Here is an 18,592-nt window from a genome sequence, read left to right on the forward strand (position 1 = left end):
AACTGGGGGCAACTGGGGGCAACCGGGGGCAACCAGGGACTGGAGAATACTGGAGACTGAGGGGAGCACAGCACTTGGAGGGACTGGGGGCAATTGGGGATTGGGCAAACTGGGGACAGCTGGAAGGAACTGGGGGTTCTGGGCCCTGGGGGGCTGGCGGGAACTGGGTAGAACTGGGGCCTGGGGGAAACTGATGGGAACTGGGGGACTTGGGGGAACTGGGGATTCAGGGGGAATGGGAGAGGAACTGGTGCCTCGGAAAGACTGGGAGCTGTGGAGAACTGGTGTGAACTGAGGAGTGGGGGAACTGGTGGGAACTGGGGACTAGGGGGAACTGGGAAAACTGGGTACCGGGGGGAGCTGGGGCAAACAGGCTGGGGGAATTGGGGACTAAAGTGGAGCTGGAGACTGGGGAGACTGGAGGAAACTGGATACTGGGGAGAATTGGGGGGCTGGGAGAAACTGGGTGGATCTGGGGGGTAGGGGGAACCAGAGGGCTGGGGGAGACTGGGAGAACTGGAGTACAGGGGGGACCTGGAGCAAAAAGGAGACCTGGGGGGACTGAGGGGAACTGGGGGGAACAAGGGACTGGGGGGGACTGGAGATTAAGGGGAATGCAGCACTGGGAGAGACTGGGAGAAGATGTGGAGACTTGGGACAACTGAGGGGTGTGGGAAACTGGAGGGAAGAGGGGACTTGATGGAACTGGGGGAACTGGGGCCTGAGGGAAACTGAGGGGCACTGGGGCCTCTCTACTGGAGTGCAGTGTGTGGGTGGGGTGGGGCCATGAAGGTTTTGGGGTGTCAGCAGTTCGCCCCCCCACAGGTGCCCCGGGGACCCTCTGGGTGGGCTCCGTGTGGCCCCGCAGTGCCCAACTGCACTGGGACCCCCCCCTCATCCCCCCCGATGGCTACGAGCTGGTGTATGGCCCCCCCGGGGGGCCCCAGCAGGTAATGGACCCCCCCAAGCACCCCAACCTCCCTCAGGGACCTCCCAGGGGGACCCCACCAGGTAACAGGCCCCCCCCCCCAAAATCCCCAGGAGACCCCTCAGGGGCACCCCAAAAATCCCCAGGAACCCCCCGGGGGGCCCCAGCAGGTACTGGTCCCCCTGACCCCCAAAACCCCTGTGGGACACTGCTGTGGCCCTCTCAATAACCCCTTGGGGGACCCCAACATGACCTCAGGAGACCCCAGTATCCCTTGGAGGACCCCAATAACCCCGTGGGGACCCCAATGCCTCCCTGAGAACCCAAATAATGCCTTGCAGGATCCCAGTAACACTCCTGGTGATCTCAGTACAACACTAGGCGATCCCAATAACACCTCAGGGGTTCCCTTTTAGCCCCCTTTGGGCACCTCAATACCCTGGGGAACCCCATTACACCCCCCGGGGGACACCAATAACCCTTTGGGCACCTTAGTAACCCCCCTGCGGGCCTCCAATACACCCCTGGAACCCCAATCCCCCTCTGTGCCCCCCAGACCCTGCAGTTGCCTCCTGAGGCCACGTCGCAGCAGCTGTGGGGGCTTGAGCCGGCGGGACATTATGGGGTGCAGCTGTGGGGCCGGGGAGGGGACGCCCAAACCGCTCCCCTCGAGGCCACCTTTGACACCCGTGAGTGGGGGCATGGGGGGATGGGGAGGCTCCCTGGGGGGGCACCTGGACCCCTGGGTCCTTTTGGGGGCTCTGGGTCTTTGCGGGGTCAAATGGATGCCCGGGGTGGGGGGTTCATTGAAGGGGTAGCTGGGTACTTTATTGGGGGGGGTTGTGTCCCTTGGGAGGGGGAAGTGGATCTCTGGGGAGGGCACCTGGAACACTGGGTCCCCGGTGGGGAGGTGTTTATTGGGCAGGGAGGGTCTGGGTCCTTCTGGGGAGGGGGCACCCGCACCCCTGTGTCCCCAGAAGCCCCTGTGGTGCCTGAGGGACCCCCCCGTGCCCCCCAGCCCCTCTCCCGCACCCCCACCCCCGGGACTGTGCCGAGGAGCAGCGGAATGGGCCGGGCCCCTCGCGGGAGACCCTCGTGTTCCTCGGAGGGGACCCGGCCCGGCCCCTCAGGGTCTTCTGTGACATGGAGACGGACGGCGGCGGCTGGCTGGTGGGACTGGGGCACCGGGAGGGACTGGGAGACTTCTACAGGGGGCTGGGGGGGGGGATGTAGGGAGTTCTGTGGGAGCAATGAGGGTCTTTGGGGGCAATGGGGGCGTTTGGGGGTGACAGAGGAGCACAGGGGCACTGGAAAGGGGCTGGGGGGTCTTCCATAGAGCGCTTCACGGATGTTTATGGGAGGAAATCAGGGTCCTCGGGGACAACAGAGAGTTCTGAAGCAGGATTAGGGGGGCTTGGAGGGCAGTGGGAGGGGACTGAGAGGTTTTGGTGAGGAACTGGGGGACACAGGAAGAGAGACTAGGGGGCACTGGGAGGGGCTGGGAAGCTTCTCCAGGGGTTTCTGGGGAGTATTACAAGAGTCACTTACAAGAGTATTACTAGTGCCACTGGGGGGTCTGGGGTGGAACTGGGGGCCCCTGGGTGGATTTTGGGGTGCCCCTGACCACCCCCCCCCCAGGTGTTCCAGCGCCGCCAGGACGGGGGCACCGATTTCTGGCGGGGGTGGGAGTCGTACGCCCGCGGCTTCGGCAACATCAGTGGCGAGTTCTGGCTCGGTGAGGGGGGGCAGGGGTCTGGGGGGTCCTGGGGGGGTTTGGTGAGGCCTGGGAGGGTTTGAGGGTCCGGGGGGGCTTTGAGGGGACCCGGAAATTCCAGGGGACACGGAAGAAAGCAACCCACAGGGGCACCCCGGGATGTGGGGGGAAGACTTTGAGGAGACCCAGCACCTGAGGGGGCACAGGGGGAACTCGGGTGGGCTCCAGCAGCTGCGGGGTGTCCAGGGAGGACTCGGGGGATCTAAGGGTGGTCCGGGTGGTCCCCAGGAGTTGAGGGGGTGTCTTGGATGGTCTTCGGGGCACGGAGAATGAGGTGCTGACTTGAGAATGGAGGGGGGGATCTGGGGGAGGAATTCGGGGGGTCCCCAGGGGTTCGGGGGGTGCCGGACGGTTTTGGGGCGCAGGGAACGAAGCGCTGCACGCGCTGACGGCCGGGACCCCCACGGAGCTGCGCGTGGACCTGCGGACCCCTCGCGACTCCGCCTTCGCGCACTATCGCGACTTCGCCGTCGGCGGCGCCGAGGAGCGATATCGGCTCCGAGTCGGGACCTTCAGCGGCACCGCCGGTGCGGGGCGGGGGGGCCGTGGGTTTGGGGGATCCCTGGTGGGCTTTCGGGGGGTCCCTGCTGGGGTTTGGGGGGGTCCCTGCTGGGCTTTGGTGGGTCTCTGGGATGTTTTGGTGTTCCTGGATGTTTTGGGGGTCCCTGGTGGAATTTTTGTGTCCCTGATGGGATTTGGGGTTCCTCGGGGTCCCTGATGGGTTTTGGGGGTCCCTGGTGGATTTTTTGCGTCCCTGATGGGATTCGGGATTCCTCGGGGTCCCTGACGGGTTTTGGGGGTCCCTGGTGGATTTTTGCTGGGGCTTTTAGGGGTGCCTGGTGGGTTTTGATCCCTGACAAGTTTTGGTGTTCCAAGGGGTCCCTGGGGGGGGGTTCTCTGTGGGGTTTTGGGGTCCCTGGGGGTGCTGACACCCCCTCCTGCAGGGGACGCCCTCTCCTACCACTCGGGCAGCCCCTTCTCGACACGGGACCGGGACCCCCGGGACCCTCGGGGCCCCCGAGAGCCCCCGGGGCACCCCCGGCCTCCCCACTGTGCTGTGGCCTATGGAGGGGCCTGGTGGTACCGGAACTGCCACTATGCCAACCTGAACGGGCGCTACGGGGCCACCCGGGACCACCAGGTACAGGGGGCTGGGGCGTACGGGGAGATTTGGGGGCATGGGGGGGGGAATCCCTGGGGTCTATAGGGGTCTGTGGGCATTCTGTGGGAGTCTGTGAGGGTCTAGACGGTCAAGGCCTACAGGGCTCTGTGGGAGTCTGTAGGCATCTCTGGGGGTCTCTAGGGTCTGTGGGGTCTATGGCAACCCGTGGTGGTCTATAGGGATCTATCTATAAGGGTTTGTGGGGGTCTATAGGAGTCTACAGGGTTTATGGGGGTTTTTAAGTCTCTGTTGGGTACTACAGGGCCTGTGGGGATCTAGAGGTGTCTATAGGGTCTGTGGGGATTCTATAGGGTCTAGGGGGTTCTAAAGGGATCCACAGGGTCTATGGAACCTGTAGGGGTCAATATGGTCTGTGGGGTTCTGTGGGGGTCTCTGGAGGTCCTGACCCCCCCTCCCCACAGGGCATCCACTGGTTCCCCTGGAAAGGCTTCAACGTCTCCATCCCCTTCACCGAGATGAAGCTGCGGCCGCAACGTGACTGAGGGGGCTGGGGCAGCCCCCTGTGTGTGGGGGGAGTTTAGGGGGGCAAGGGGGCCTCCCTGGGTGCTGGGGGGCCCCAGGTGGGACTTGGGGAGAGGGTGGGGGGTCGACGGTGAAACTTTCATTGAGGGTTAATAAAAGCTGACGGTGACCCTCCTGTCCCGCGGTGATCCTGGCATCCAGGGGGAGCAAGGGTCAGGCTGGGAGTGGGGGCAGGGGGCACCCAGGGGTTCAAGTCTGGTCTCTCTATCCATTGAAATGCTGGACTCAACCCCCCACTGGCCCTGGAGATGCTGAGATGTCCCAACCTGGGCAACACAAACACGTGTTGTCATCAGCAGTGGGCAGAGGTGGGGTAGGGTGGGATGGGATGATCCATCCCCTGAAGCCAAAAATAGAGGTTGTGGAGTTGGGTAAAACAACTCCTTGGAACTGGAATGCCCTGGGCATCCTCCCAGGACTCAGAGATGGAGTCAGGTCACAGTTGTGTCACAGTCATGGTCATTGTCATCTCCTGGTCACAATCGGGTCATGGTCATCTCATGTTGTTTGTGGTGCTGCTCAGGGAGAGGAGTGGCAGTCCCTGCTCCAACATGGGTCCCTCCCGGGAGGGAGGGAGACAGTTCTTCTCCAACAGGAGTCCATCCCATAGGCAACAGTTCTCCACAAACTGCTCCAACGTGGGCCCCTTTCCACACGGTGCTGTGGGACCTCCTTGTCACCTCTGACAGGGAAGGGCTTTGCCAGCTTCCAAATTACAGGGCCTTCCAGACCTTTCCAGGGTAGGAAGAGGGAAGGCTGCCTCCTTTGGATTACTGAATATCCATCACATGGGTTTGGTTTCCCCCCCTGAGCTCCCCCAGCTGCTCAGGTCTCTCTGCCTGTTTGTTCCCTGAGTGTAGGGAAGGGGCAGGTGGGAAACATGGATGGTGGCTCAAGTGGCTGATGACCAGCACCACCCATCACTGAGGGGCTGGGGACCAGCACCCACCATGTGACACAGGACCTGCACCATGGGCAGAGGGATGGGCAGCACCCTCCCCTTGGATAAAGCCCCATAATATCCCTGTGACCCCCGCCCTGCTGCACCACCTCCTCCCAGGAGCAACCTGGGGCTCGGGGGCTTTTCCCCGTCCGAGCCTGGATGATGAGCAGTGTGTCTCCCAGGATGCAGATGGAACAAATCACAGGCTGTGATAACAACAAAAGAATGTTCAAATCCTCTTTATAAATATGAAACCAACTGCCAAACCTGCATTTTACAGACACAAAAAGACCCAATCTAACAAGTGCCCCTGGCGTGTTTTCTTTCTCACCCCACGGATCAGTCTCTCGGGAGCTGACAGGTGCCCAGGAAGCACCAGGGAGCTGCACACATGCACCCACACCTTTCCAGCTGGCTGGAGACCCGTCTGGAGATCCAAACGCCCTGGAAGAGGGACCTTGCCAGCAGCTGGGTCACCCCAAACCTCACCTGTCGTGCCCCACCGGAAGCTGCAGCGCTGCAGACTCTCCAAAATGCTGGCGCACAGCTCTGGGCCAGCCAAAATGGCACAGCCCTGGGCTGTCCCAAAGACCTGGGCGGGACAGAAAACATTCTGGTTTTAGGGCAAAGCTGATGGGAGGTGCCAGTTCCCTCCTGCCCACTCCCACCCAGAGCTGCACCAGCCCGGCTGCACACGTGGCACTGCAGCGCACGTGGCACTCAGGGACACCCCGAGTCAACATTCCCCCCTGGATATGGCCACAAAGCCCCAAACAATGGAATTCAGGCCAGGGGAGAGCCCCCCCACGCACAACAGCCAGGACTGAGCCCAGAACTGCTCCTGCCCAACGTGGGAACCGAGCAAAACACAACCTGTGCCCCCCTCCCCCTCTCGCTGCGTCACAGTTTGGGACGATGGGAACTTGATCCCACAGTTTGGAAAAGCTCCGCACTAACCTCCCAAGGGACCGGGAGCTTGCCGGGCCTCAGAGTAATTCTAGAGCTAAAGCGGTGAGAGACATCAGCTCAGCTCAGCTAATACATGCCAGCACTCATCCCCGGCCCAGGCGGTGCCTCCTCCGGCCCGGCCCGGCCCAGCCCACACACCCTGTCCCCAAAGCAGGACGCTCCCGCCTTCAGCCGGGACCCCGGAGCACAGCCCGGGGCTGGAGCCATCGCCGCTGCGGGCAAGAGAAACCCGCCCGCAGCTGCTTCCCGGAGCCGGCAGGGCTGTTCCCGCAGGAGCCGCTCGGCTGGGCCGGCATCGGGCTCAGGATCCTCCCGCGGCCGCCTCGCCCGGCCCGGACGCTCCGTCCTGGGCCCGCCGGGCTCGGGGCAGCGGCTCCGGCCCCGCGGCCTTGGGGCGGCACCTTCGACACCCCCAGCCCGTGGGGCAGCTCCAGGGCCGGGGGGTTTCGTGCCCGCGGCATCCGCCGCCTGCGGGGAACGAGCCGCCCAGCAGCCCCCCCCGGGACCCCCAAACCCGCCGGCACCTCTGCACCCCCACCCCGTCCCGCACCACGCGGCCGCTCCTACCCTCGGTTCCGCTGGAAGTGACGCCCGAGCGCGGGTGGGGCAGGAGGAGCTGCCGGCGGGATCCTCCCCCGTCTGGCTGCGTGCTCACCCACCGCTCTCCAGTCCGTCCAGTCCCCATCCCATCCTCCCCCATCCGCCTCCATCCCCATCCAGTTCGCCCAACCCCCATCCCATCCTCCCCCATCCGCATCCATCCCCATCCACACGCCTCCATTTTCCTTCATCCGCCTTAATCCCCATCCGTCCCAAATCCCATCCCCATCTGCCCGCCCCCATCCGTCTCCTTCCACCTCCATCCGTATCCATCCCCATCTCATCCACCTCCATCCGCATCCATCCCCATCCTATCCGCCCAATCCCCATCCCACCCACCTCCATCCACCTCCATCCCCATCCCATCTACCTCCATCCCCATCCCATCTACCTCCATCCCATCTACCTCCATCCCCAGTCCCATCTGCCTCCATCCCCATCCCATCTGCCTCCATCCCCAGCCCATCCATCCCCTGTCCACTCCCACCTGCCAGCCCCACCTGGGGCCCATCCCATGCTGGGACCCACACACTGCACCGGATCCCACCGGAGCGTGCAACGAGTGTGGGAACAGCCACCCCTGTCCCGCCTGCACGACAGCTTTTATTGGGATGCAGCAGCGACTCCCAAACAGCCCTTTTCCAGGGAAACCCGCTGTGCTGGGCAGGCCCCATCTCCAGCCTGTGTTGGGGTCACCCCAGCTCAGCCCACGCTGCGATGCCCAAACCGAGCCCCTTTCCTGCAGGCTTTTCCCATGGGATCAGTTAATCCACATTCCCATTGCCCCATCCCGCTCCTTTGGCCCCCGGACACGCGGCCCCTGTCAGGCACCATCATTGCCGCTTGCCTGTAACAAGGAAATCCAGCTCAAGGCACAAGAAACGGATTCACTTTTGTTTTCCTCTCAAATTGGCTGATGAAAGGCCCCAAACCCACAGTGCTTCCTATGGATCTGGAGAACTGGGGCCCTGCGTTCCCTGTGCCAGAGCCAGCTGGGCCCTTCCTCAGGAGGCAAAGCCAGTTTTTTAGGTTCCCTGAGACTGATCTGTTTGCTCAAGCTCCAGGAGTAAACACTGGGAGCCGATCAGTGCCGTTACACACGTGGAAACCCCCCAAATCCGCCCCCTGGGATGTGCTGGATTTTTTGCCTTCACGGGAACAAATCAACAAGAAGTCAGAAATAAATAAAAAAATCCAAATTTTGTTCACTTTTTGATCACGCAGGTTTGCCAGAGAAGGTTTTTTCTTCCTCTGCTGCCAAAAGGAGAGTGGGCAAGGGAGACACCGATCCCTGTGGGATTCAGGGATGTTTGAGATGGTCAGCTGGGGGGGATGGTGAAGGGACGGATAGGGTCCTAGAGCCTGTGCTGGATCAGGCACAAGAAGAGGAGTTTGGAGGAAAAGGGATTTTCCCAGATGTTTCTAACGGAGAAATGCAGCAAAATCTCCTTCCCCGGAAGGCAGGACCCAGAGCTGCCACGTCCCTCAGGCCCTGTACCTGCCCAGGTGCTCGCGGGCGATGATCACCCGCTGGATCTGCGCCGTGCCCTCGTAGATCTGCAGGGAGAGCCATGGCTGGGGGAGCCGAGTGCTGGGAAGGGGGCTCAACCAGAGCTCTGCCCACCCGGGACCCTCCCAGCGCCGAGCCCGGGGGCAGGAAGAGAGAAAAGGAGGAAAAATGAGTGTGACCATGACCCACAACAGGCAATAACCGCGTACAGGTGTGTTTGCCCAGTGCAGGAGGGATCCAGGGATCCCAGGTACACAAACACCTGTGTGTGCAGCGCAGGAGGGATCCAGGGATCCCCCAGGCACAGCCTGTGGCAGCTCCAGTTCAGCAGAATTTGGGGGTTTCAGTGTTTCCGCTCCCAGTTCTACCAGAAGTAGGATTGGCAAATTGCTCCCACTCCTGCAAATCCACTTTCTCTGCAGTCTCAAAATCAAATAATCTTCCCCAAACCACACGAACCTTTTCCAGGTGAAGCTGCCTGAATTGTAAGGCCCAGTGCCTTTTCTGAGTTCTTGCAGGGATGGAGGGAGCAGGAAACACACCCCAAAATTCATACTAAATCAGAGTAATTGGAACAATTTCAAGGTCCCAGCTTCCCTGGCTCTGCATTGAGGATTGATCTGTGTGATGGAGAATTGGATAACTGGGATCCCGGGGAACAAAAATCCCAGAAGAGGAAAAGAGCCTGATCTTGACAAAGGCCTGCGTCTCATTCAGTTCCTCCCTGGCAGGACTGAAATCAGGACTGATAATTTTTAGATTGCAAACAGCTGCTTTCTGTCCTTGGGGAGGGAAAAATTCCTAGCTGGTGAGAACAGTTGGAATTTTAAAGTCAGCTGTAAAAGGAATGTCAACTACCCAGAATCAACAGTAACAACAGCAGCTGTGATGCGTGTTCTCTGAGACCTGTTTGGATCTCTTCCATCCAGTCATGGGTAATGCCAGAAAGAGGGGAAAGGTGAAGATCCCTGGGTTTGCTAAATGGAATTCAATCTTTCCTGCTGAATAACGAACTGGAGTCAAGAGAGAAATTCTGGCCTGGAATAATTTCTTGGCAATAATACTGCAGAAAAACCGCTGGGGATTAGGGGTGTCTGTGGGCCAAAAATGAGGAAATATGACCGTGTTTGTTCTTTTGGAAAAAAACCCAATAAATAAATACCTAAAGAAGTGAATCACCACAGGCTGAGCCCCACAGCTGTTCCTGCAGCCCACACAGGGTAATTAATGCTGATTAATTAATCTGTGTTCCTTAGTGCTCGTGAGAGCTCAGCTGAAGCACCTGCCCGGTGTGTATTTGAGGATCTCAAATTTAAGGCCTTTCTGCCAATGGAAGGATTGTTGCTCTCAGCCTCCAAATCTTTTCATCCCGTGTCCATCCTGATTGCAATTACTCAGCTGTTAATTATTCTCTATAGAACACCTGTGTCGCTGTGGAGGCCCCACGCTCTGTCCCACTCACCTGGTAGATTTTGGCATCCCTCATGAGCTTCTCCACGGGATATTCTGTGTTGAACCCGTTCCCCCCAAAGATCTGCACGGCATCGGTGGCCACCTGGTTGGCGACGTCCCCGGCAAAGGCCTTGGCGACGGAGGCATAGAAGGTGTTGCGGCGGCCGGCATCCACCTCCCAGGCCGCGCGCTGGTACGCCAGCCGGGCCAGCTCCACCTTCATGGCCATCTCTGCCAGCAGGAACGCCACGGCCTGGTGCTGGGAGCGGGGAGACCCACCGGGTGAGCTTCAAAGGGCAGGGACTCTTCTTCAGGGACTCAAGGAGTCATGGAATCGTTGAGGCTGGACAAGAGTGTCAAGATCACCGAGCCCAACCCTCGTCCTCACCACTAAACTGTGTCCCCAAGTGCTACATCCACATGGTGAAACCCTCCAGGGACGGGGAGTCCCCCATAGCCCTGTGCCAGGGCTGGAGAAATCTTTCTGGGAATAAATTTTTTCCCCATAATCTGATTTTATATCTTCATTTCCTAATTTGCAAATTCAATACGCTTGGGAAGTTGTGCTTGAGGAGTTCTACAGAACTGGGATCCATCCCTCAACTCCATGTTGAATTAGACTGCCATTTTTGACGCCCAATCCCTCGGACCCACCTCTACGATGGGTTTCCCGAAGGTTTTCCTCTCCAGCGCGTACCTTGTGGCCTCGTCGAGCGCTCGTTTCGCCAGCCCCACGGCCCCCGCTGCCACCTGGGGCAGGCACAGTGCAGGATGAGCGGCAGAAATCCCCAGCTTAGGTTAGAAACAGCCCATTTCTGGCACTCACGGGGGGCCTGGTCTTGTCAAAGGCGCCCATGGCGATCTTGAAGCCAGCACCCTCCGCGATCAGCATGTTCTCCTTGGGGACTCGGACGTCCTCGAAGACGATCCCGCGCGTGTCCGAGCAGCGCTGGCCCATGTTCAGCTCCTGGAAAAGGGAATTTACAGAGGTGCCACTAAATCAGATTCTTCTGAGATTTAGTTTACTCAAAGCAGCTTTCTTTTCCCCCCAAACCACTTCAATTTTAGCTAAAACCAATCATAGAGACAAGAAATACCAACTTTGCCTTCCCAGCCCAGCAAGGCCCTGACCTGTCCCACTGTGTGGGATATCAATCCTGGGGCTAGAATCTCTCCTTTGGCTTTTTCTGGTTCAGTTTATCCTTTGGAGGATTCAGTTACATGTGTAATTCAATTCTACCCTCTGACATGGGATAGGAAACAGCCAAGAACCTCAGTGAAGGCAGCTGTGAGACCCAGCTGTGCTGCCAACAGACAAATTCCTAAATAAATGAGGTTTTCAAGTTCCAAATGTTCAATCTCTAGTTTTGCTGCTACTAAAAATGGCAGTTTCTTTGTTTTGTTTTTGTTTCCCCCCCCCCAAAGAGAACTCCACAGCGCCTTCCTGGGGCAGGAGCAGGCGAAATTCCAGCGAACCGTGAAGTTTTGGGGGAAGTTCTCCACCTGGCTGCTGACACCTTCACCCCCCTGAACATTAATCAGCTCTTGCCAATTCACCTTCCTGCCGATCTGGATGCCGGGGCTGTTGGCCTCCACAATAAACCCCGTGAAGGCTTTGCTGGCCGGGGCTCGGGGGTCGGGGTCAGTGCGGGCAAGCAGGAAATACCTGTGGGGGAACAGAGACGGGGGCTCGGCTCATCCTCAGCAAGCAGACACTGCTGGGCATAAGTGTCCCCAGTTTTTATCTGTGTACCATACAGGAAACCTTTTTAATGAGCCCTTCCAAAAAAACCCCCAACCAACGAGGAGGGAGCAGTGTAAGAAATGTCAGTGTTCTCAGGGCCTCTCTTCCTGCAAACATCAAGACTTAATGAAATTCCCTCAGATCTACCTGCAAAGCTTCTCTGCCTTCTCCATGAGTTGTGTCTCAATATCACACTCAGCCTCACAAGTAGCCCCAAATAAACCAATTCTCAGAACATCCGTAAGGATTATTGCTCAGGGAATACAGTATTGTGTGCAAAGCCTTATCCTTTCAATTGCCAATATCTCAATTTTACTCAGTATCACTTGTAAATGCATTTTTTTCTGTTAGTAATTGCTGAAATCCCATTGCTGGGGGTCAGGAACGTGCTGGGAGAGTCTCTGTGATGGTTCTGCTTCAAGCAAGGAGTTAAACAGTGAGAAACTCCAATTTTTGTAGATACTTTTTGTATAAAGTTTTTCCTCTTGAACTGTAAAGCCTTGGTGTGTTGGGGTGGGGAGGGATGGCGTGCTGAGCCCTGGGGAAGGGTCTGTGCTGCCCTGCTGTGCTGGGCAGGCTCTGGGACTCCTTGGAAATGCCTTCCCTTAAGGAAATTCAATGTAACTCCCCAGTTCCAGAGTTTTCCTGTTTTCCCTGGAGAGGTTCGTGGCTGAGTCAGAAGCAGCTGATCCCTGTCCCAGAGCCAGGGCAGGGCTGGGTAACCTGAGCTCTCTGTGAATGAACGCTGAGTAACTCCCTGTCCCAAGGGGAAAGCAGAGCGGATTTGGTTTGGTTTCAGCCCAAATCAAGCTGCATTCCTGACTGGGGCTTTGACATCATCGAGCCATGACGTCACCGAGCTGTGACGTCATCACCCCATTCCCTGTTTGGGCACCCACAGGGGCTGCTGGTGCCTCGTCCCGATGAGCTGGTGACAGAGCGGAGCACTCAGGTTGGTGACAGCCCCTTCCAGGAACACCAGCAGAGCCCAGTGGGACTGCGAAGCCACACCGGTTCCAGCCAACGCACCAGTTGGCCTTCCCGCCGTTGGTGATCCACATCTTCTGCCCGTTGATGACGTACTCGTCTCCCTTCCGCTCCGCCCGGGTCTTGATTCCGGCCACGTCCGAGCCCGCGCCAGGCTCCGTCACACAGTAGGCCTGGAGGAAACAAACGCCAGCATCCCGAGGAATCAACGGCCTGAGTTTGGGCAGCCATGAAATTACTGTGGAATTGTGGGCACCGATGGATCCCCGGTCACGCTCACACACGTCAGGGACTCCTCTGTCATCAGCTAATTAATTAACTAATTATTGTCACTGCCTGGTCACACTCACACACATGAGGGGCTCCTCTGTCATCCTTCCCAAGTATTTCTTCTGCTGCTGCTCATTCCCAGCGATGATCACCGGCATTTGCTGCAAGGCAACGTTCAGAGCATTAATCCGTCACTTCAAGGGCCCCAAACCCGGTTTGGAGGACCGAGCCCGGTTTGGAGGGCCTAGATCCCAGTTCTGAGGGCTGAAACCCCAGTTTAAAGGACGCAAAGATGAGTTTGAGGGTCCCAGAGTGCAGTTTGGGGCTGAGCAGGACTCACCCCCAGGGAATTGGCCTCGATGGCTGTCTGCACCCCGGTGCATCCGTAGGCCAGCTCCTCCGTGATCAAACATGCCTCGAAGGAGCCCAGCCCCAATCCCCCTGTAGGGGACAGGTCAGAGCTCAGTGGAGTCTCAAGCGGAAAATATTAGTGATTTACAAGCTTTTATTATCCAAACATCCCCCATGTGCACTGCATTCCATTGGACATCCCCCCACAGGCTCGGGAAAGAATGTGCTGTCAGATTTATATTTTTGTTATTTTATTTCTTTATTTTCATTTCAGTCAGATGATTTAAAAATCCCATTTTACGGTTCTGGGGGAGTTTTGCGCTCAAGGTGGAACAAGTGGCACAAAATGGCCAGGAGGTGACACTAGGATCTGTCACTGCTTTACATCCAAGCATTCCCCCAGAAGCTCTTGGGAAGCAGAGGCAGGGCCATGAGGGCTCTGACACCTCACAAAACTACCTATTAGAACCCCCAACTCCCTTTTTTCAGAGGCAGGGACTGGTGCAGCAGACACCATTTTACCTGGGAAGTCTGGATCACTTTTCCCCTTTCCTGTGTCAATCTCTTTTCCCATTTTTAATTTCATTTTAACACCCTGTTCCATGACCTTCTCCCACAGATCTTGGGAGGCATCAGTCTCTATTTTTCCACACCCACTAAGTCAGTCTCACCAGTGACCTCCTTTTCCAGGTTATTTGTGGGTATCCCAGCCAGACTGTGCTGATGATTTTCTCACCATGAAACATGATTTTTCAAATCCATTCCTGAATTTCGAGTGTTTAACACCCACCTGGCCCACCTGTGTGTGCCCACCTGCCCATGGATCCTTTTGGGATTACTCCAGGGTGCAACTGGTAATTTTACACATAAGCCACAATTTCACACATAAATCCCCTCCAAGGCCTTTTCTTTGGTTTATTTTAGGGATTAAAATGGATCATCACTCACCACAGCTCTCTGGGATGTGGGAATTCATCAGCCCAAGCTCCCAGGCCCGTTTGATGAGTGGCACAGGATACTGGAACAGGAAAAATCACGACTGATTATCACAGGTAACATTTCAAAATTCACATTAAGAGAAAAGTCTGTTTTTCCCCTGCTGTGTGGTGGATTTACCTCGCCAGTCTTGTCATACTGAGCAGCAACAGGAATAATCTCCTCCAGAGCAAATTTCCGGGCAGTGGCTTGGAATTCCTTCTGTTCATCTGTCAGTTCTAGTGGAAAATAAGAGGTAAAAAAATCACAAAGATTTTCAATTTTCTCCTTCCCTTTGAAACTCTCCTGAGCTTTGAGCAATGCCCACAACAGCATTACTTACCAAATTATTCAAAAAATACTGAAAATAGAGCAGGAAGTGCCAGGTAACAAAATGTTTTAGTAAAAACACCTGTCAAACATCTGCTGCTGCCCCACAGAATTTGCTGTAATAGCTCAAGTGAGGAGGAATCTGTGTGTCACATCCCTGGACCCACTGCGTTCCCCTGATGCTACACAGGGTTCTTTTAACAGTTTAAAAGCCAATGCAGGATCATCGTTCAATGCTGAGGTAACTTTGGCAATGAAAAGAGCTCAAGACAGGTAAAAGAAGGTCTCAGAAATATCACACACGTCCCCCCAGCAGTCCTGAGCTGGAAAGGAAAAGGGATTTCGGATTTCAAATAGTTTTTATAAAAAGAATAGAAATCTATTCCAAATAAACACCTACCTTGAAATTCCTCCTGAACTCCAATGCCGTTGTTTGGCTTTTTTGGGGTTGGTTGGGGTTTTTTTGGGAGAGGGTCTCTGGTTTTTTGTCTCGTTTGCTGCCATTTGTCCCTCCCTGTTCCCTCCCTCCCCAGCCCTGCCACACTCACCGAAGCTGAACCCGGCCCCAGGTTTGCTCAGGTGCACATTTGGGGCAGGTTTGCTGGAGCTCGACCTCCAGCCATGCCAGACCACGGTCCGAAGCAGCTGCTGCAGGAAAAGGAGTGTGAGAATGAGGGAATGTCCCGGGCTGAAGCGAGGGGCACATCCCAAAGGTGCTGGTGAGGGACACAGGCTGTGACAGGTGTCACACAGGCAAAAAAGGTATTTTCAGAGAATACTGAAAATACCTGTAAAACCAAAAGGTGAAGAACTGTGGGAAGAACTGGGATAGAGCCTGGAAGGCAGAGCTGTGGAGTCAGTGATGCACAGCTCAGGGAATGGGGGGGGCAGCTTCCAGAAGGTGAAGTGTTATCCGTGGGGTTTTCACAAGCCACAGATGTTGTAAAATGATATTTTCCCTTCTCATCCAGGTTTTCCCTTCTTGCCTGAGCTTTCTTGCCAAACTGCTGCCACAGGAAAATAAAACAAATAATACCAGGAAACCTCCAGACAAACCTCAACCCTCCCAAACATTTTACACGTTGTTTAAGCTAGAACTGACAGAAAGATGAGGTAGAAAAAAACCAGGGAATTGCAATTGTGGGAGCTTTGTTTGGTTGGTTTTTGTTTTCCTTTGGGATTTGCTGGGTTTTTTTCCTTAAGGATGATCCAGTCCTATGCAGCTTGTCCACCAAAAAGTTTAGACGAAACTAGGAAAAGCCCTGAATTCCTAACAAGGCTGAAGGTGACACCCTGTGGAAAGGAGCTGTCAAGTTTGTGTTAGAGACGTTCGGTCTCGTGGTTCTCCTGTCCCAGGGCTGTGCAAGATCAAGGACATCGCTGAGGTGACTCTGGAAACACCAACACCCTCAGACAGGTGGAGGTGAGGGTTGGGCAGAGGGTCACAGCAGGAGGCACACAGAGGAGGGACAAAGGACCAAAGGTCACACACAGAGGATGAGATGCTGGAGCAGTTTATGTGCCCCATCCCTGCAAGTGTTCCCAGGCAGGTCAGACAGGGCTTGGAGCAATGTGGTCTAGCAGAAGGTGTCCCTGCCTGTGGCAGGAACTGGTGGAACTGAGTGGTCTCTAAGGTCCCTTCCCACCCAAACCAGTCTGTGATTCCGTGTATGGATTTGGGCGAGCACCTGCCCGCTCGGTCACCTCTCTGTGCCCTGAGCCTAACCCCAGCTCCTCGTGCCTTCCGCCCTCTCTGGCCCCGCTGCCGGGGCCTGAACCCCAAATCCCGGTGCCTGGAGCATCCCCTGTGAGAACCGCAGCCCCCGCCGCTCCCGGACGGACCCCCCCCCCTCTCCCCCCCCCCGGTCACCGTGACGCTTGGGGCAGGTGGCCATGGGGACACTGGAGCGGCACCGGAGGGACAGCGCAGGGACACGGCCGGGCCGGCGCCCTTCACCTTTCCCCCAGTTCAGGAATCACGGGGAGAATTGGAAGCGCCGGCGCAGTTCCTGGGGAGGGGGCCCGGTGGATCCCAACGTAAGGAATGTTCCCAGTTACCAACGGCACGGGCAGCCCTCGGGGAGCAGAGGGCACCGACCCCTGGGAGGGGCAGCGGGCACTGATCCCGGGGGCAGCGGGGGCAGCAGCTCTGAGGCCGCCCCTGGGACGAGACCCCCGGGGTCGGGGCTGGCAGCGGCGCCCCTGCCCCAGCACGAGCCTGGCCCTCTCCGTCCCCTCCGAGCCCCCCGAGCCCCCTCACCCGGCTGACGCTGAGCGCGGACATCGCGGCGGCGGCTACGGCAGTGTCCGGCTTGGGGGGGGGCGGAGCAGAGTGGGACGGTCCCGGCCCCCTCCCGCCCACGGAATAGGACGGTGCCCCCCCACATCCCCGAACAGCCCCGTGCTTCCCCCGAACAGCCCCGTGTCCCACCGAACCAGCCCCGTGCCCCCCCCCCCGAACATCCTTTCCCCCCCGAATATCCCCTTGCCCTCTCGAACATCCTCGCCCCCCGAACGTCCCTGTTCCCCCCCCGAACAACCCCGTGCTCCCCCCGAACAGAGCGGCCCGGGTTCCCCTCCGCGCCCCTCCCCCGCCGCTGCCCCGTTTCATCGGGATGACACTTTAGGGAAAGAGCTGCTTTGATTTCCCTGGGAAAAGCCTTTTTCGGCGGGAAATTTACCCCACGCCCTCGGAGCCGCGCTGGGCTCGGGGCTCCCCGGGAGCTGGGTTGGGTGGATGCGGCCGGGAGAGCCCCGGGCCCCTGCCCAGGGCGGAGGTGGGCTTGGGTAGACGCGGATCGGGTGAAGGCACCTCGTTAAAAGCAGCCGATCGTGGTCTCGCACGGGCTTTGTTCAGACCGCGGCTGGTTTTTCACTCCGGTACGGGTGGAATAGGGACGGGAGTTGGGGAAGGGGCTGGAACGTGAGTCCTGTGAGAAGCGGCTGAGGGAGCTGGGGGGGCTCAGCCTGGAGAAAAGGAGACTCAGGGGGGACCTTCTGGCTCTGCAACTCCCTCTGACAGGAGGGAGGAGCCGGGGGGGGTGGTCGGGCTCTGCTCCCAGGGAACAAGGGACAGGACAAGGGGAAACGACCTCAAGTTGTGCTAGGGGAGGTTCAAGTTGGACATCAAGAGGAGTTTCTTCATGGAAAGGGTGTCAGGCATTGGGAGGGGCTGTCCAGGGAGGTGGTGGAGTCCCCATCCCTGGAGGTGCCCAAGGAACGACTGGACGTGGCACTCAGTGCTCTTGCCTAGTTGACAAGGGGGGGATTGGTCACAGGTTGGACTCAATGACCTTGGAGATCTTTTCCAACCTTAGTAATTTGATGATTCTGTGACTTTTCTCCCTGCAGCTGAGTTAAAGTTAATTTGTAACTTTATGTTATTCCAATGTTTAATGAAGATTTTCACGTTCCAGTTTTAAATCCAGTTTCAAGGCCACGGGACATGTGATTTCAGGGCTGGGAAACACTCCCTCTCCAGCTTGTGTCCTGTGCACCACAGGTTCTGCTCCACAGGTCACATTCCTGACTGAAGCTGGGAGTTTAACTGCTGAGTAGCCCAATTTCTGTCCATGGATTATTCATCCCTTATTTGCATGGTTCCTGCACACCTAATTCCTCAGTGCTCCTCAGGTGATTTATTATCACCACAGCTCCAGGATGCAGAAACATTTCTCCATCCCTTTTAAGAGAAAGGTTCTAACAGGTGGGGTTTCCAATGAGCAGAGTGGATTTTACTGGAGTTCACTAACTGGGATCTTCCCCCCCCATACACACAATCCCAGAGGCAGGAAGGGGGGGTTGGTATCCCTATGGAAAGGTAATGGCACAGGTAACATCTGTCACAAACAGGTGCAGCTGCTTCAGGAGCCTGAGCAACTGCAGGGTGTTCCTGCTGCGGGGAGGGATTTTGGGACAGCATGGACAGAACTGAGACATTATTTCCAGGGACTTCCAAGATCAGAATCAATAACCCTTTGGTAAGGAACAAGCTCCTGAGATCTGTGACCCAGGAATGAGCTGATATGGGGAGGGTTCAAGAGGGTCAAGATGC

The 18,592-nt window shown here is 57.3% G+C and overlaps 2 protein-coding genes and 1 non-coding gene across 6 annotated transcripts in view; 1 reads left to right on the top strand and 2 right to left on the bottom strand.

The window, feature by feature from the left end:
• LOC135406453 (tenascin-X-like) overlaps positions 1-4,479 on the top strand; it is a 35,746-nt gene extending 31,267 nt beyond the window's left edge. The window contains 7 exon segments of the mRNA XM_064640827.1: positions 826-950; positions 1,485-1,617; positions 1,947-2,098; positions 2,567-2,663; positions 3,068-3,229; positions 3,647-3,843; positions 4,287-4,479. Of these exon segments, the coding sequence (XP_064496897.1) occupies positions 826-950; positions 1,485-1,617; positions 1,947-2,098; positions 2,567-2,663; positions 3,068-3,229; positions 3,647-3,843; positions 4,287-4,367 (947 nt within the window). The 3' untranslated portion in view covers positions 4,368-4,479.
• A 1,094-nt stretch (positions 4,480-5,573) lies between these two features.
• LOC135406489 (medium-chain specific acyl-CoA dehydrogenase, mitochondrial-like) lies at positions 5,574-16,904 on the bottom strand. Of its 4 annotated transcripts, XM_064640835.1 has the most exons (13): positions 16,799-16,851; positions 15,327-15,545; positions 15,087-15,186; positions 14,350-14,447; positions 14,182-14,251; positions 13,223-13,323; positions 12,963-13,043; positions 12,655-12,785; positions 11,439-11,547; positions 10,708-10,848; positions 10,536-10,631; positions 9,892-10,140; positions 8,101-8,476 (listed from the first exon to the last, which is right to left on the bottom strand). In XM_064640835.1, the coding sequence occupies exons 1-13, from the start codon at positions 16,820-16,822 to the stop codon at positions 8,405-8,407; spliced, it is 1,491 nt and encodes a 496-aa protein (XP_064496905.1). In that variant the 5' UTR covers positions 16,823-16,851; the 3' UTR covers positions 8,101-8,404. The 4 variants fall into 4 exon arrangements, with proteins under 4 accessions (XP_064496908.1, XP_064496905.1, XP_064496906.1 ...); XM_064640836.1 differs by lacking the exon at positions 15,327-15,545 and having other exon boundaries at positions 16,799-16,904; XM_064640837.1 differs by lacking the exon at positions 15,327-15,545 and having other exon boundaries at positions 15,087-15,183; positions 16,799-16,899.
• LOC135406516 (small nucleolar RNA SNORD45) lies at positions 6,331-6,414 on the bottom strand. The gene has a single exon (XR_010426314.1). It is a non-coding gene; the product is annotated as a small nucleolar RNA SNORD45 (small nucleolar RNA).
• Positions 16,905-18,592: the final 1,688 nt, after the last annotated feature.

The sequence above is a fragment of the Pseudopipra pipra genome, chromosome W (genome assembly GCF_036250125.1).
Source record: "Pseudopipra pipra isolate bDixPip1 chromosome W, bDixPip1.hap1, whole genome shotgun sequence".
Taxonomy (NCBI): Eukaryota; Metazoa; Chordata; class Aves; order Passeriformes; family Pipridae; genus Pseudopipra; species Pseudopipra pipra.

Coding starts and splice junctions, on each gene's coding strand:
- LOC135406489 (XM_064640835.1), bottom strand. CDS start 16,822: ATGTCCGCGCTCAGCGTCAGCCGG. Junction 14,448..15,086: donor TGGGGCCGGGTTCAGCTTCG/GTGAGTGTGGCA, acceptor ATTTTCCACTAG/AACTGACAGATGAACAGAAG. Junction 13,324..14,181: donor CCACATCCCAGAGAGCTGTG/GTGAGTGATGAT, acceptor TGTCCCCTACAG/GGGGATTGGGGCTGGGCTCC.